An 18,962-nucleotide genomic window follows, 5' to 3' on the forward strand; every position below is an offset into this window, starting at 1 on the left:
ATCTATGACAGAGGAGGCGTGTCATATACAATGGATAAAAGATAGTCTCTTCGTAAATGGTGCGGGGAAAACTTGCCATCAACACATAAAACAGTGATATTAGAACATTTTCCCACACCATATACAAAAGTAAATTCAAATGAGTTCAAGACCTCAGTGTAAGCCTGAAAACAAATAAACTCCTAGAAGAAAACATGCAGAACACTCTTTGACATAAATCATAGCAGTACTCTTTTGAATCTATCTCCTGAGGCCAAAGAAACAGAAGCAAAAATAAGCTATTCTGACCTAATTCAATATGAAAGGTTTTGCACAGCAAAGAAAACCACTGACAACCTACCAAGTGAGATAAATACTTCCAAATGATATGGGGTTGATATACAAAATGTATAATCATTTCATACAACTCAATACCAAAAAACCAAACAACCCAATTAAAAAATGGGCAGAAGATCTGAATACACATCTTTTCCAAAGAAGACATACAGATGGCCAAAAGACACATGAAAAGATGCTCAGTATCACTAATCACCAGAGAAATGCAAATCAAAACCACAGTGAGATATCACCTTGCATGTGTCAGAATGGCTATCATCAAAAAGTCCACAAATAAAAAATGTTGGTGAGGGTGTGTATAAATGGGAACTCTAATACACAGTTAGTGAGAATGCAAGTGGAAGACCCTGGGAAAACAGTATGTTGGTTTGTCAGAAAAACTAAAAATGGAACTACCATATAATTCAATAACTCTACTTCTTGACATATATCCAAAGGAAAAAAAAAAAAAAAACCACTAATTCAAAAAGATACCTTCACCCAGTGTTCATAGTAGTACTATTCACAATAGCCAAGATATGGAAGCAGGGGCTTCCCTGGGGGTCCAGTGTTAAGACTCAGCTTCCAATAAAGGGGGCCCAGGTTCAGTCCCTGGCCAGGGAACAAGATCCTGAATGCCTTAATAAATAAAAAATAAAATAACTATACTATTTTTTTAAAAAAAGATATGGAAGCAAACTACGTTTGTATCAACAGATAAATGGATAAAGAATATGTGTATGTATGTATATACATATATACCTTGAGGGATCAGTTCAGTTCAGTCGCTCAGTCGTGTCCGACTCTCTGCGACCCCATGAATTGCAGCATGCCAGGCCTCTCTGTCCATCACCAACTCCCGGAGTCTACACAAACCTACGTCCATCGAGTCGGTGATGCCATCCAACCATCTCATCCTCTGTCGTCCCCTTCTCCTCCCGCCCCCAATCCTACCCAGCATTAGGGTCTTTTCCAATGAGTCAACCCTTCGCATGAGGTGCCCAAAGTATTGGAGTTTCAGGTTCAACATCCAATGAACACCCAGGATTGATCTCTTTTAGGATGGATTGATTGGATCTCCTTGCAGTCCAAGGGATTCTCAAGAGTCTTCGCCAACACCACAGTTCAAAAGCATCAATTCTGCGGCGCTCAGCTTTCTTCACCGTCCAACTCTCACATCCATACATGACCACTGGAAAAACCATAGCCTTGACTAGACATACTTTTGTTGGCAAAGTAATGTCTCTGCTTTTTAATATGCTATCTTGGTTGAGGGATCACTCAGACCTAAAAATGAAATTCTGTCATTTGCAACAACATGAATAGACCTAGAGAATATTATGCTTAGTGAAATAAGTCACACACAGAAAGACAACTATCTTATGTTATCACTTATATGGGATTTGAAACAAACCAAACAAAATCCAAACTCATGGAAAAAGGATCTGGTTTGATCAGGGGCAATTAAGATGGTCAAATATACAGACCTCCAGTCGTAAGATACATTAGTACTGGGGATGTACCCCACGTGATGGCCATAGTGAACACTGTATTGCTGAGAGTTAAGTTGAAGATCCTGAGTTCTCATCGTGAGGAGAAAACATTGGTTCTTTCTTTGCTTTTCTTCCTCTCTTGCTTTCTTATCTATCTTAGATAACCAATGTTACTGTTCACCAATGTAAACCTACCGTGGCCATCACTATACCATACGTGTAACTCGAAGTGTCACGCTGTACACCTTAACCTTCCACAGTGTGTGTTGTGCTGTCGTGTCTGACTCTTTGTGACCCTCTGGACTGTTGCCTGCCAGGCTCCTCTGGTCACGGAATTTTCCAGGCAAGAATACTGGAGTGGGCTGCCATTTCCTACCGCAGGCTATCTCTTGTGTTTCCTGCATTGGCAGCCAATTTCTTTACCACTGCGCCACCTGGAGTCCAACCTTATACAGTACTGTGTGTCAGTTATATCTTAAAGCTAGGGGAAAGGGGGAATAAACTCTTAGGGCTTAAAAGGAAAATGTTCTACTAATAAATCAAAACTTGATGCTTTTCTAGACTATATATGTAAGGTTAAATGCTAAATGTTAAATCAAGAAAGCATCAATCTAGTGTACATAAGGATCCAGAGAAGAAAAAGATTGAAGAGGCAGGATATTCATAGGTATTAAGACTTTGGTGAAAATGCAACTTCAAGAGCACAAATAAACTCTTATCAATTCTAAAACATAAGCACTCTGCTGTAATACCAGGTATTTCTGTTTAGTCACTAAGCTATGTCCAACTCTTTTGATCCCATGGACTGTAGCCCGCCAGGCTCCTCTGTCCATGGGATTTCCCAGGCAAGAATACTGGAGTGGGTTGCCATTCCCTTCTGCAGGGATAGAACCCTTGTCTCTTGCATCTCCTGTATTGGCAGGTGGCTCCTTTACCACTGAGTCACTAGGGAAGCCCAATACTATGTACGCTTTGCTTAAAAATGTCCCAAAATAATTAGGCTGATGGAAACAATACTGTACAGGTGAACCATTCAAAAACCTATGCAACTTTGTAACCACAGTTCTAACAAAAATAATCACAATCTTAATGAATTTTATCTTAGCTAAACCTCTGTAGCATTTTTTTTTTAATTTTTTTATTTATTTTATTTGTTTTTGTTGTTGTTTTTGTTTGTTTGGTTGGTTTTTATTTATTTATTTTTGAACCCCCCTTTTGCATTTTCACCCAGCATCACAGTCAATCAATTCTTTAAATTTTAAGGCTGGGGCTCACCTCTCTCCTTTGAGAAGTAGTTCCTTGAGGGCACCAATTGTCAATAGAAAATAGTTTCATCAAAAATTTAAATTTAAAATCTGATATTTACAAATGTCTTTGCAGCTTCTTTATCTTGCAGTTGCAGCTTCACTGGATACATTAACACTCTAGAAAGTGTACTGATCCTTGATAGCATTAAAATACTCAAAACTGATTACAAAGAGAGGTATTTCAATAGGATTTTTAGCTGGCCTTTTTTCTTGAGACTAAGGTTTTCTCATTAACATTGAGAAGCTTCCACTGATTGTTTCAAAAGCTGCTAAACTGGTGTTAACCAGTGACTTTTGGGTTATATTTTCTCTATCAATCCTCTGTGAACTAGTTTGCGGCATAGAAACACATGTTCTATCGTAGCAGAAAATTATTTGCAAATTGAAGTCTTAATATTACTCTTCAAATTGTTATAAGCTTTACTATACTTTTACTATACCTATCCAAAAAATACATATGTAGATATTTACACATAAATACAGAAACATACTACAAGTTCCTTCAAAATGGATCAGAATATTATTATTTAATCTTATTTCCTCGTTGCATAAATTTTTAAATAATATTTTTAGACAATAGAATATTAAGAAAGAATATAAATACCCTACAATTATTAACCTGTAATTCTAGGAAAACCTATACTGTACCTTGGTGTTTAAAATCCTACATACATAAAAAACATAAGAGAAATGCTTTATAAGAATGTACTTTATTATGAAAATACAAATCACCACAGATTACGTTTCTACTACTTTTGCAAACATCACATGTGATTTTCCTTTTCTGAATGTAGCACAGCAACAGATCTTGTACAATCTTTAAAGGAAAAACTCCTGTTTTCACATTCTGATCCTCAGATATTCTACCATCCTGCTGGTTCAAACAGAGAACTGTCAAGTAAAGTTTCACATAAAGGCAAATTTATAGAGTTTCATAAATGCATGTTAAAGTTAGGTAGAAAAACGTATAGTAAGATATGAACACTCCCAGCTTCACATTTCCTTCTGCCAGCCAAGACCATGAATAGGGCCATGTCTGCCCTTACACACAGGGTCACTAACTAATATGAATAACAAAGGAGAAATTTTGTCAGTTGTTCATTCTCCCAAGAGAACAAAAGAAACACTGTAGAGAAGTTTTTGTTTCATAACAATTTCATTTTTTAATAGTTGGAAAATTGCTATAAATTTGAATAGGTATCAAACCATGTATGAAATAATTATATCAACATTTTTCTTTTGAAACACATTTATGTTTAAGAAAACTCCACAAATGGTTGGCACATTTTCTGCATTCAAATTTGAACATTTCTTTAAGTGAAATGATTATGATTAATCATAAAATTAAATATAAAAACACAAAAATGGATATCAACTGAGGTATCAGTAGTCTTTACCAATAAAATTCAAGTCAATATTTTAAATAAAACAGAGAAGTATATGATCATATTGAATTTCATGTCTACTAATATTAAAGAAGCATGAAAATATGTACTGCAAACTGGCCAATTGACTGTTTGGATAAATTTTCTGAGAAAACCTTTTCATTATCAAATAAAGGAAAAATGTTAATTTTTAAATAGTTTGAAATGTCTCCTTTTGGAGAGCAAATATGACTTTCATGTAAATATTTATTATATGAAATGGATTGGCACATCTAGTCTTATTTTTAAAATTATTTATAAATATGCACAGACCAAATGAAAAGTAGCAAGAATAAACTACATGAAAACTAAATAATTCTACATAAAAAAGTGAAAGTGTTAGTCGCTCAGTTGTGTCTGACTCTTTGTGATCCCATGGAGTGTAACCTTCCAGGCTCCTCTGTCCATGGAATTCTCTAGCCAAGGTTATTGGAGTGGGTTGCCATTTCCTTCTCAAAGGGATCTTCCCAACCCAGGGATTGAACTGGGGTCTCATTTATGGGAAAGATTGAGGGCAGGAGGAGAAGGGGATGACAGAGGACGAGATGGTTGGATGGCATCACCAACTCAATGGACATGAGTTTGAGCAAACTCCGGGAGATGGTGAAGGACAGGGAAGCCTGGAGTGCTGCAGTCCACGGGGTCCAAAGAGTCAGACATGATTTAGAGACTGAACAACAATTCCCTCATTGCAGGCAGATTCCTTACCATTTGAGCCACCAGGGAAGCCCAATCCTACATAACCAAAGACCAGTAACGAATATATAAGACATCACTGCAGTCACAATTAACTTCTGTGAATTTTCTACTTCCACTTCATCTTTTTCTTTCAAAGTATGACCTTTCTATTGAAAGTATTAAATACGTGTGGTATCTTTTAAAAGTGCAAAATACAGACTATATTATTATTTTATACTCAAAATAATAAAGCTTATAAGATCACATGAATTTATTAAACATGTAGTTATATAAAATTATTTTAAATTTTATTAATACCCAATAATATCCCATTGATAGATTGACAAATGTGTAATTCTTACATAATGTTGATCCTGCTCTTTCATTTTCTTTAACTCTTAGATGCTTCACAACTGTAGGCAAGACGTCACTGTTTTCCTGCGGTAAATTTCTATATAGGCCCAATGCAACAGCATTGAAGAAAATAGTAGCTACTTTGCAAGTAAAACCTGAATTTGAAAAAAAAATAGTCATCAGATGCATCAATTTATTTAGAGAAAAATGTTTATGTAAAGGAAGATATTTACCAAAGAAAAGGTGAACATATTTCATCTCTAAAGTTACCAATTTTCCAATGGTAGAATGTAATTAATGTCATAAACTTCTATCAAGTTACTTAAAGGAAAAATTTTTTAAATGTTTGTAAAACCTTTTAGATTTCTTAAATGTATAGCCCAAGAAAAACTCAAAGTGTATTACTATTTCACAGAATGTATTAATTCTAAAACATAAAAATACATTTCTACTTTCAAAACTAATTATCAGTGGAAACTAGAACCTTTTAAAGTCACTTTGTGCAGCTTTACTCTTTTTGAAATACATATAATTTTCTAAATGCCAACAGAAACATTTTAGAAAAACTAATTGACTATGTTTAAGTTTTTAAATTCATTTTCATTTTTTAAGTTTCAGAGAAGTACAGGCATTATATCAAAGTACTTGAAATTTGGATGCAAATAGCCCTGTTAGAGTAAAAATATTTTACAGCAACAATATCAATGCGAATGCACAGCCTGATAACTGGGAAACTAAATGACATAGATTTACTCATTATTTATGTAACCATACAAAATTTTATATGCAACAGGAGCTTTTATACTATAGAATCTGACCTTACAAACTAGCTTACATATAAAACAAACATGGTTACTCTTTACTCATCTGTCCTAACCTAGAAAGTGTTGCACCAATGCTTTTTAAGATGTTCTTAAAACAGATGAGTTCTCAACACAAGCTTAACAAACCTGAAGCACCACCCTAGAAATACAAATACATGAATAGAAAGATTGTTTCACGAGAAACAGGTTATGAGCAACTCTTAGCAAAGTAGTACTACAGGGAGTTACAGTGTTGACCCAAAGAAGACACAGGTTTCTCATTAAGCTTTTTTTTAATGGGTCTCAAATTCTGTGACAGATTTCTGGTCAAGTTGTTTTCATTAAAAAGTACTGATTTTAAGAATAACAAACTGCCACACACAAAACATATGGTCCACAAAACATTCTCCTTTCCTTCTGATGGTTTTACGATGCATTGTTATCATTAACCAGTCTTTTACTATTAAACTTAAATGGCCCATTGAGACAAACAGTTCTGAGACCAGTCTTCCACCACTGATTAAGACTTGGGGTGGCAGGTATTGGGGATAATATTCATTTAGCCTTCTGAGCTTTCTGGGCAGACTTGGTGACCTCACCAGCTCCAGCTGCCTTCTTGCCCACTGCTTTGATGACACCCACAGTAACCGTCTGTCTCATGTCACACACAGCAAAACGGCCCAGGGGAGGAGAGTCAGAGAAGCTCTCGACACACGTGGGCTTGCCAGGAACCACATCAACGACAGCAGCATCGCGGGATTTCAAGGATTTAGGGCCATCTTCCTGCTTTTTCCAGAACAACGATCAATCTTCTCCTTCAACTCAGCAAACTTGCAAGCAACGTGAGCTCCATGACAATTCAGCACAGGTGCATATCCAGCACCGATCTGGCCTGGATGGTTCAAAATAATCAGCTGAGCTGTGAAGCCAGCAGCTTCCATCGGTGGGTCATTTCTGCTGTCACCAGCCACACTGCCACGACGAACATCTTGGACAGACACGTTCTTGACACAGAAGCCCACACTGTCCCCAGGAAGGGCTGCACTCAGTGCTTCATGGTGCATTTCTGCAGACTTCACTTCAGTTGTTACACTGACTGGAGCAAAGGTGACCACCATGCCAGGTTTGAGAACACCCGTCTCCACGCGACCCACAGGGACAGTACCAATACCACCAACGTTATAGACATCCTGGAGGGGCGAACGCAAGGGTCTGTCTGTTGGGCGAGTTGGTGGCAGGAAGTAATCCAGAGCTTCAAGCAGGGTGGTTCCACGGGCATTGCCATCCTTATGGGTGACTTTCCATCCCTTGAACCATGATGGCCTGTAGCACTTGGCTCCAGCATGTTGTCACCATTCCAGCCAGAAATTGGCACAAAAGCTACTGTTGTCGGGGCTGCAGCCAATTTTCTTAACATAGGCGCTGACTTCCTTAACAGTTTCCGTGTCTCTTCTGGCTGCAGGGTGGCTCCATGGAATCCATTTTATTAACTCCAACAATGAGTTGTTTCACACCCAGAGTGCAAGCCAGGAGGGCACGCTCACGGGTCTGCCTGCTCTTGGAGATACTGGCTTCGAGTTCACCAGCAGCAACAGTTAGGACCACGCAGTCAGCCTGGGAGGGGTCTGTCATCACCTTTTTGGTGAAGTCTCTGTGTCCGGGGCATCAGTGATGGTAACGCAGTACTTGCTGGTCTCAGACTTCCACAGGGAGACAGCGATGGTGATACCACGCTCATCATCACCTTTCAGTTTGTCCAAGGCCCTGGCGTACTTGAAGGAGCCCTTCCATCTCGGCAGCCTCCTTCTCAGACTTTTCCATCGTTCTCTTGTCGATCCCGCCACATTTGTAGACCAGATGGCCAGCCGTGGTAGACCTCCCTGAATCGACACGCCCAATGACAGCAATGTTGACGTGGGTCTTTTCCATTCCCATTTTTGCTTAGGTTTAGCGGTGGTGTTCAGGACACCTGTGTCCTGGCGGCAAACCTGTTGCAAAAAAGTGTTTTGTGACTCTTTGATTATCCACCTTTCTAAAGAGTTCTTTCTAGTGTTTTGTTCACTTTTCTATTAAGTTAAATATTCTTTAATTATTGTTGTTCTGTGGGAGATTTTTAAAAATATCTTGGACATTAGCTCTTTTTCACCTTTTTACTTTTTCCACTGTCTTCTAACATCGTGGTTGTCTTTTCTGTCTCTCAGTTGTTTCTTTGGATGATCAAATTTTATTAATTTTAATTCATTAATTTTATAGCTTGTGCTTTTTGTATCCTTCTTTATGCAGTCTTTTCCTACTTCAAGGTTGTGAATATATTCTACTGTTAATCTCTCACACTTAGATCTTCAGTGCAATCTAGAACTGATTTTTGGATATAATGTAAGGTAGGGATCAAGATACATTTTTTCAGACATGGAGATATAAAATAACCTATTACCCTTTATCTAAAAGACCACCTACCACCCCCCATGTCTCCTTTGTCGTTATCAGATGAGTGTGCAAGTGTGGGTTTATTTCTGGATTCTCCATTCTGTTCTATTGGTTAATGTGCTGACACTCACACTGATACCCTTTTGTATTGATTATTACAAGTTGATAGTAGGTTTTGCTATCTGGTAGCATATACCTTTCAATTTTGTTTCTTCTTTAAGATTCTTTGGATAAATCTTAGCGCTCTGGCTTCCCAGATGAATTTCAACTCCCTTGTCAATTAAAAAAATTCCTTCTGGGATTCTATGATCACACCAAGGCTATAAATTCATTTAGGAGAGGTGGCATTTTTAAATCTTCCTATCTGTAATCGTGATACATTTTTTTCATTTATTTAGGTTTTGATTTCCCTCAAATAAATTTTGTTTGTCCATGTAGAGGTTTTATACAATTTGCAACAAATTTTTTCTGGGTATTGATTTTTTAATGTTACTGTATTTTTTAGATTATTTCTGTATTTGGTTGTGCACATGATTTATCCGTATTGATTGTATACTAAGCAACTTTACTAAATTCATGTATTAATTCTAATACACTGTGTTTCTTAATTTGAGTGCTAATGATACATATGCTCACTTTATAAAAATGTGTTCAGCTATACATTTATAATATGTGCTCTTTCTTTATATTTTCTATACAAATTTTACCAAAAACTTCAAACTTGACGAAGTTGCTTGATGAATTTCCTTGCTACCAAAAAGAACAGACAAACTGATAAAATACATTTTTCCTAACTTTTTTGAGTGATAAAACTTTTGAGGATCTGATGAATGCCACAGTCTTCCTCTATAGCAGGTTCTCGACTGTACAAAGAGAATTTTAGGATTCCAAAAGTACACAAAGTTTAATGTGGGCTCCCAGGGTTCCTGGATCCTCCTGAATAAGTTTTGCCCCAGAATAGCGGTGTCTGTGACAATGGCGGTGTTCTACATCTGCACTGTCCTACGGAGGGACTGTATGTTCAACCGCATTAGATTAATAGAAAACAACTTTATATGTAATGCAGCATTTCAAATACTTACATAAATTCCATAGTAATTTAGTTTCTAAAATATTTTGTATATAATAACATAAGGCTTCTTTAATAATCAAAGTATCCACATGTTCTTAGTCTATTATGACTATATCTTACTCCAAACAGCCATAAGTTTTAAAAAACAATTTTACTTCTTGACATTCTTCAATAGATATCACTTACATACTCCTACTGATAGGTAGGCCATTTTTGTCTTGTTATAGATCCAACAATTTTCAGTGCTTCCACAGCGCCCAGTATCCCAAAAGATGCAAGAAGTTTCTTTTACTATTTTAAAAATCACTGGTCCAGGTAGAGTCCCTGTCAAAAATGCAATGATGATAAATTCTCCATGAAAGCACTGTAGGCTGGAATCAGAATGATTTCTATCCCAAACTTAAACTTACATACTTAGTCATCATCATTCTAAACATATCATTTAAAATTATCCAAGAATTTATTTATTAATAGGATTGTTAAAAACTGGAAACATAATTGTGTGTTCTTGAAAATCCTTATTCTTGTAGATATTTAAAAATAAAAAAGCAGATTTTCTTCTTAGGATGGTGTGCATGCTCTTATTCAGTTCAGTGGTCCGCAACCTTTTTGGCAGCAGGGACCAGTTTCGGGGAAGACGGCCCTTCCACAGATGGTGGCAGGGGATGGGGGTATGACTCAAGCACATTACATTTATTACACCACCACTGATCTCACAGGAGGCAGAGCTCAGGTGGTCACACGAGCAATGGGGTGTGACCGCAAATACAAAAGAAACTTCGCTTGCTCACATGCCGCTTATCTCCTGCTGTGTGGCCCAGTTCCTAACAGGCCACCAAACAGTACTGGTCCATGGCCTAAGGGCTGAGGACCCCTGATCTAGTTGACATCTCAACACTTTTGTTAATTTCTGAATTAAAAGTTTAGGAGGAAGTATTAAAAACAGACATTCTAAATACTGATTTTGTGAACCCAATATATCTCCAAAGATTTAAAATTCTGAAATCTTCAATGACTGAAAAATTAGTTTTGAAATGCCGTGTGTTATCTCTTATGTATCAAGATATTGAGAGAAATGACTGAAAAAGTAAATGCTTCGGTATGTTTGTAGCAGCCCTAGCTTCAGAAGACCCCAAACCTAGAGGCATAGTTGTGTGCTGCCTGAGGGAAATCTCTGTATACTCAGAGAAAACATCTTCTCAGCAACAGTATCACTTTCAGATAAAAGTGAATGAAGTCTTTAAAAAAATGAATGAGTAAGTAAATAAATAAATACCACTCCAAAGACATTAGAGCTAGGTTCTCAGAACTAACATATCTAGGTTCTCAGAACTAACATATCTAATGACTGACCTTTTTGCTTAAGAAATTGTGAGTTCTCATGCGTCCTGACTTTTTTGACGCCAGTCAAAGAAACTTACCCATCACCAGATTTCCCAATCCCAGGGAGTACTGGTACTTTGTCTACAACTGCTCGAAGTGAAATGAGGCCCTATTAACTCATTTTTTTTCCTATTTTCCACCATGTTTTTTTCCAATCCATGATAAATCTTTGTAACACTAACTCTAAGTAAATCTTGGATAAGTTGATTTCTCTTTTTCATTACAACCCCCAGAATCCTATTTAATATAATTCAGACTAAGACTTCAGCAAACACATTTATCTTTTATAAATACTTCTCTCCAGCAGCAAAGTTATCTTTTAAATGTAAATCAGGTAACATCTATCATCTGCTTAAATTTTCTGACAGCTAGAGACAGTTATATCTAAAAGATCACCACCTTGCCCCACCCTCTCTCATTCAAAAATGCACCAGCCTCACTGGCTTCATTTCTGAGCTAGGAAACTGTACACTTGCTCTTTGCTATGCTCCTATCTTTAATCACTGGATCATTGTCCACCATTAAAATATGATCCAATTTTTCTCAATTAAAATAGCTATTTTGAACCCTGAATACTGATCTAATAATTTCTCGGGTTCCCCATTAGAGCCACACTTAAAGTTTTCTACATTCTTGATTCTAATCACTGTCTTTGTCTTCAACCCAGTCTAATCTTGTTTCCTTACCCCACCAATATTTTAAATCAACTTCTTGAATCAGAGCTCCTGATATAGTCTTAATGTGGACTTGAAAGCTAGGCCTGAAGTAGAGTGCATCACCATCAGAAAAATCAATTTGTTCTTTGTATGTAAATCTTTTAAAACATCAGATACAGTATCTTTGGTAATGAAAAAAATTTAAAGCACTAATCTAGGTTAAGGACTTCTCAAACACGCAAGAATGTAAAATATAGTTTCTGTGCTTATATGTGCTTTGTTTTAGCTTACCAAATCATTTGTATGAGCTTGAAGAATATGTTTCTGATCAAAAAGATTTTCTTCTAGTTGAGTAAAAAATTAATACACATTTTATATGACAAGATAGATTTATATCAAGTATTATCTTTTTATACGGTCTCCTAAATTCTGTAAAGCATCTCCCCTATTCACTTGGTTTTGTCAGTTTATCATTATTATTTGTTTGAAATTCTATATATACATGTTGACACGTATAAATAAAAAGAGAAACAATTCAATTCAATTTAAAAATAGAATGCCAAAAATCCATACCGCATATTCGCAAAATCACAAAGGTCATACCCATGGCCAGAGGACGCTGTTTGTCAGACACAATCCTGCAAGCAAATAGCAATGATTTCATCAAAACAGCATTATTATTAGCTTTAGAGAATGCTTGCTAGGTTCAGGGGTAGTTTTTTTTTTCCCTGTGCTTCCATTAGACGAAGAATCTTTAGCCAGTTGACAGAATTCAATCTGGTTGAATTAATTACAGCTCTTCCCATTTCCCCATATTCTGCCCTTTGCCAGCCAACTTTAAAACTTCTTGCACTTCTCAAGGAGGAAGCATTATGGCCCAAACTCTCTGCCCCAGTCTTTGCTGGAAAAAATGTAGCACTACCTTTTCTACTTGTCATTTTTCACTCTCTGGGGCAGTTGTCTCAGATGTCTTCCTTTTGTCCCCATGAGATTCATTCTCTACCTTTCTCTCCCTTGCTCTCTGCCTTGGGAAGCTGACTTGAAGGGACTACATCAGGAGGTTCTCTCGCCTCTGGCTACCGATTGGGTTCTGCCAGCGCTGTGCTCCAGAATGAGAAAGGAGAGGGACGTCAAGGTCTTCCGCCCCAGGCTTCCTCCCTGAAGGGTTTCCCACCTTGACTGGGCCCCTAGGCAAAGCTGTCCCCTCTACAGGTCTCTCCTCTTCCTACCCTGGTTCCCCTTGGGTGTGGGGTGGTGAGACCCAAAGCGCTATACTTTGGGATTCCTTATACCCTACCCACATTTTCAATAACTACTTTATTCAACCTTACTTGTTCTAATTGGAGAGTGCCATCTCTTTTCTGTTGGAAATCTAAATTTTAGCCTCACTATTCAAAAGTTGAAATAAATGAAAAAATAACTTTCTAAAAAACTATATAAAGAATGAAGATCTCTGTACTTTGTATGGGTCAAACAAAGTATTTGTTTTAAAAAGAAATCATAATGCATAATGTCATATAGTAGTAGTTTGAAAAATAAACTAAAATAAAATAAAAATAATCAACCTTTGAACATTTTCGAAAGTAAAAAAATCAAAGCTCCATTTTTAAATGGATATTTTAAACAAATCCTATGCTTATCCTTTATTTCCTTGCTCTGGAACTTGAATAATAAACAAATATGACCAATATTGTCACCTAGAAATGACTCAGTGTATTAAAATGCAGCATTTGTACAGCATTTTATGACTTTTTTGTAAAAAGTGAGATAACTCCACCTGTATCAACCTGGTAAAAATACATACTTTTCTCTCAAATGTTTACTACTAGGAAAATGAAAACAAATTTACCAATTCTTAAAGGATAACAATGTTTTTAAATAAAAATAGTTCAACTGTTATTATGAGCAGGTTCATTAAAGACATATAAAGGAAGTAAAGTGAATGTTTTTGGTATTTTGTCTAAGGGGTAAGGTTGTGATAAGATGGTTTAAGAATTTCATGGAATAAACAAAACATTTATTAGTAATCTTCCAAAATGGAGCAGGCAGTTTCCAATATCTCTGATGACTTCTAAATTTATATTTTCAGTCCATATATTTCTTAAGTTCTAGACTTCAATTCCTATCTTGCACAAAAGTTGCATCCCCCTGGTGCCCCCTATCCCAAGAAGTAGAATCATCATCCACACAGCTTTCAAGCCCAAAATCTAGAATGAGGCATGCTTGAAACAGCATCCTTTCCCTCAATCATCACAATCAATAATAAAATACTATGATCTTTAAAAATAACTTTTTTGGATAACTTTCTCTGATTTTCTTAATCTCTAATTCCACTGACCTATTCCAAGCATGTATTATTTTGCCTGAAGAAAATAAAACAATTTCCTTATCTCCCCCAAATCATTTTTAATCCCTTCAGTCCACTCTCTACATATAGCTACAGTGATTTTTTTTTAAGGTAAAATTTTGATTATTTCATTGCTCCACTAGGATCCTTCAATGGCTCATCAGTCTCATTGCACGCCGCCTCACAACTTTTGCCTTTGTCATCCTCTTTGTTTACATTCTATCACACAACACTCGTATAAAGCAGTTTCTTGTACTCAGGGTCAGAGTCTCTGCATATATTGTTCCCACTGGGTGAAATTCTCATCCCCCACCTTGTAGAACTTAGTTAAAATGTGATTTCTTTAAGCATACCCTCTCTGAATCCCCAGACTAATTAAGATTGTTCCGTAATTTTCTCTTGGCATTCTCCTACATTTTCTTTGCAGTATATTTGAATGTTATAATTAAACACTTATAAGTGAAACTGCTTTTTTTGAGGGGGGTGGGGGCGCTTACAACCCTCCAAAGTCCATCAGAGAAGCAGGGACCTGGTCACTTCTATTTCTCTTTGAGTTCACCCTTTTCCCTGCAAGTGCTCATCCACCTTCTAGCTTCAATCCATGGTACCTATCACAGGTGAGAATACCTAGACATGTTAAAATAATGAGGAATGGAAGGGAAAGACAAGAAGAACTACTTTTTCTCCAAGAGCACCTTGATGGAGAGAGAACTGATAAATCATGCTTCTCTGTTTGGACGTCAGCCTCCCAGCTTCAGGTCGGTCAGTCTGTCCAGAGGAAAAGGAACGCTGTCCTTCTTTGTCGTTGTTTTGTCGCCAAGTTGTGTCCGACCCTTTTGCAACCCCTTGGGCTATAGCCCACCAGGCTCCTCTTTCCACAGGATTTCCCAGGTGAGAATACTGGAGTGGGTTGCCATTTCCTTCTCCAGGGGATCTTCCTGACCTAGAGATCGGACCTGCGTCTCCTGCATTGGCAGGCAGATTCTTTACCGCTGAGCCACCAGGCAAATACTACCCCTCATCAAGAGCTGGCAAGAACATCAGGGTCAATTTTAGATCCCTGTTACATCTCTAAAAGCCCTGCTCTCTCTGGAATTTTAATCCCTCTAGTCCTCTGCCACCTTGGGCCTTTAATATATTTAACTCAGCTTTTCTAGTGATCTTCTGAAAGAGCACTGGCCTCCTGCAAAGTATTTCATCCTACATCACTTCCATGACATGAATTATCACTTGATAATGACTTCACAATTTAGGTATTTGACTCTATTATTGTATTTTTAAAAAATAAATTTTGTTGAATTTGTATTATAATTATATGCCTTGGAAAGCTATAAAAAGAGCACATACTGGAGAGACATGCTTGTTTATACCCCTGCTCTCATTTACTCCCGTGATGCACTTAATTAGAATTTTATTTTTGTTGTATTAAATTCCTACATGGGTTGAGATCTATTTCTAAACTTAATGTCATTCTATTCATAAATCAATACTATACTGCTTCAGTGTTGAGGCTTTATGGTGCATTTTAGCTTATGAGGATAAGCCTCTGTTATTCATGCCTCTTTGTTTCAGATTCCCAAACTACTCTTGCTTATAATTTTTCCAAAAAAACTTTAAAATCAGGTTTTACACTTCAATAATTCTATTGGTATTTTCATTATCACATTAAAATTACACATTAACTTAAGGAGAACTGATATATTGGTGGTGGTAGGTCTTCCTATTCAATAATAGGAGATATACCCTTCCAAATTGTTCAAGTCAGTTTTTGTGACATTCAAGTGTGTTTCGCTTTATTTTGAAATTATTATTTATTTTGAAACTCACAGGTGGTTGTAAAAGTATTAATACTACAAAGCATCCTGTGTACCCTCACCCAGCATCAGTAAATGGTGAAATCTTATATAACTATAATTATAATATTAAAACTAGGAAACTGACATTGGCTCATTGCTGTTAACCAGACTATAGACCTTAATTTATTTTCATTTTTCAGTTAATAAATGTTAAATTTTTAAACTGAATTCATGTGTGTGTGTGTGTGTGTGTGTGTGTGTATGTAGTTCAATGTATCTGTTATTTTTTTATATTCTGTTACCTTACTAAACACTTAGCTAAATGTACTGGCTATTATTTCTAATACAATGTAAAAGAGAACTGGTAATATTGCTCTTAAAAGTCTATTGTGGCTGGGTAGATAAGTACTGGAGTTCCAATGTCACAAAAGTGAAGGATCCTATATTTAACATACCTTTCTTTCAGTTAAATCCTCCTGAAAGACTATACCCTAGTATCAGTCTTAAAATTGATAAGGTCTTTAAAAAACTTACATGGAGAAGGGAATGGCACCACACTCCAGTATTCTTGCCTGGAGAATCCCATAGACAGAGCAACCTGGTGGGCTATAGTCCATGGGGTCACAAAGAGTCATACATGACTGAGCAACTGATACTACTACTTTAAAAACTTAAACCTATCATCAAATCAGCTAAGTTTTTGCTTGGTTTACCGGAAACTGTTCCTATCTACTTTTCTTAATAAAGCTATTGTAAAATATTTTTGGAGTTATTAACATTCAGAGTCTCTATTATTTTTGGTACACAAAATCTCACATATGATTAAAAATAAGTACAGGTGTTTTAAGAGACAGAGTCAAGAGAAAAACTGAAATTTAATAATTCTATAGAATATTCAGATACTAGATACCTGACAGATATTTTAAATTTAGGCTGTATATTGTCACCCTGCTTATTTAACTTATATGCAGAGTACATCATGAGAAAGCTGGGCTGGAGAAAGCACAAGCTAGAATAAAGATTGCTGGGAGAAATATCAATAACCTCAGATATGCAGATGACACCACCCTTATGGCAGAAAGTGAAGACAAAAGAGCCTCTTGATGAAAGTGAAAGTGGAGAATGAAAAAGCTGACTTAAAGCTCAACATTCAGAAAACTAAGATCATGGCATCCGGTCCCATCACTTCATGGCAGATAGATGGGAAAACAGTGGCTGACTTTATTTTTCTGGGCTCAATAATCACTGCAGATGGTGACTGCAGCCATGAAATTAAAAGACGCTTGCTCCTTGGAAGGAAGGTTATGACCAAACTAGATAGCATATTAAAAAGCAAAGACACTACTTTGCCAACAAAGCTCCATCTAGTCAAGGCTGTGGTTTTTCCAGTGGTCATGTACGGATGTGAGAGCTGGACTATAAAGAAAGCTGAGTGCTGAAGAATCGATGCTTTTGAACTGTGGTGTTGGAGAAGACTCTTGAGAGTCCCTTGGACTGCAAGGAGATCCAACCAGTCCATCCTAAAGGAGATCAGTCCTGGGTGTTCGTTGGAAGGACTGATGTTGAAGCTGAAACTCCAATACTTTGGCCACCTGATGCGAAGAGCTGACTCATTGGAAAAGATCCTGATGCTGGGAAGGATTGGGGGCAGGAGGAGAAGGGGACAACAGAGGATGAGATGGTTGGATGGCATCACCGACTCGATGGACATGAGTTTGGGTGGACTTAGGGAGTTAGTGACAGACAGGGAGGCCTGGTGTGCTGCGGTTCATGGGGTCGCAAAGAGTCGGACACGACTGAGCGACTGAACTGAATAAGTCCAAGGAAACAGATGACAAGGTAGAGAATATTATCAGAGAACTAGTCTATTAAAAAGAAATAAAATTCTATAACATAAAAGTACACTAATTATAATGAATTCATAGATGAGTTTAAAAGCTAATTAGATACAGAGAAAGCTAGAATTAGTAACCTAGGGTATAGGTAACTGAAAAAGCAGGTGGAAATATGATTAATACATTCAAGATCAGTGAAAAAACTTAGGCTGAAGCACACAGCATAAAAACAAATGAAACAAAGTAAAAGTGAGAAGATACAGGGATATAGTGAAAGGTTACAATTTGTGTAACTGATATCCAAAAGGTAAGCAGACTAAGAATGGAGCAGAAGCAGTATTTGAAGAGATAATAGTTAAGTATTTTCCAAAACCAATGAAAGATACTGTGGTAGATAATTACTTGAGATGGCTATCACTGATTCTTTCTTTCCCTTAATACATGCATGTTGCTCCTGACCTCAAGAGGTGGAATCTAATCACCTTCCTTTTGAAACATGACTTTTTGGACAAACAGAATGCAGAAGAATTTCTTGGACTTTCAACCTGGATCAAATGAAGCCTTGCAGCTTATGCTTGTAGCATATGCCTGTGTCTCTTAGAACACTAAAACTTGGGATGTTCCCTTTTGGAATTTTTGTACCTCGTTAGCAGAAGTTAAGTTACATAGAAAAGCCACTTGGCAACAGCCCCACCTAGAATCCTAGCAAAATTTAGCCTAAATTATCAGCCATCTAGCCCAGTCATGCTATCAGACAACTCAGATGTTGTGTGTCATCTGACCACAAGCTCAAGAGAAACCTCAAGCAAGAATACTCTGTTGAGCCCAGCCAACTCACAGAACCATGAAATATGAGGGAAAAAATGTTGTCGTTAGGTGAGTAAATTTGGGATGGTTTGTTACTGCTCTGGAGTCACTTTCCTCCAAAATTTATATGCTGAAATTCTACCCCCAGTATTTTAGAATGTCATCAAATTAGAGAAAGGGTTTTACAGAGATAATTAAGTTACAATGAGGTCAGTCAGGTAGGCCCTAATCCAACAGAACTGGCATTCTTATAAGAAGAGAGAAT

The 18,962-nt window shown here is 37.0% G+C and overlaps 1 protein-coding gene and 1 pseudogene across 9 annotated transcripts in view; both read right to left on the minus strand.

Moving 5' to 3' along the window:
- Window positions 1-2,935: 2,935 nt before the first annotated feature.
- SLCO6A1 (solute carrier organic anion transporter family member 6A1) overlaps window positions 2,936-18,962 on the minus strand; it is a 109,738-nt gene continuing 93,711 nt past the window's right edge. For 3 of the 9 annotated variants that reach the window (XM_081503624.1, XM_081503618.1, XM_081503627.1), the window contains 4 exons: window positions 12,486-12,550; window positions 10,060-10,197; window positions 5,580-5,726; window positions 2,936-4,006 (listed from right to left, as the gene is read on the minus strand). In XM_081503624.1, coding sequence (XP_081359750.1) covers window positions 3,780-4,006; window positions 5,580-5,726; window positions 10,060-10,197; window positions 12,486-12,550 — 577 coding nt within the window. In that variant the 3' untranslated portion in view covers window positions 2,936-3,779. Of the gene's footprint in view, window positions 4,007-5,579; window positions 5,727-10,059; window positions 10,198-12,485; window positions 12,551-16,589; window positions 16,654-18,962 lie in introns of all 9 variants that reach the window. The other 6 variants (XM_081503626.1, XM_081503621.1, XM_081503625.1 and 3 more) reach the window with 4 other exon arrangements.
- On the minus strand, window positions 6,909-8,309 carry LOC145511078 (elongation factor 1-alpha 1 pseudogene; annotated as a pseudogene).

This window comes from Giraffa tippelskirchi, chromosome 6 (genome assembly GCF_054371585.1).
Source record: "Giraffa tippelskirchi isolate mGirTip1 chromosome 6, T2T-mGirTip1v1.2.pri, whole genome shotgun sequence".
NCBI lineage: Eukaryota > Metazoa > Chordata > Mammalia > Artiodactyla > Giraffidae > Giraffa > Giraffa tippelskirchi.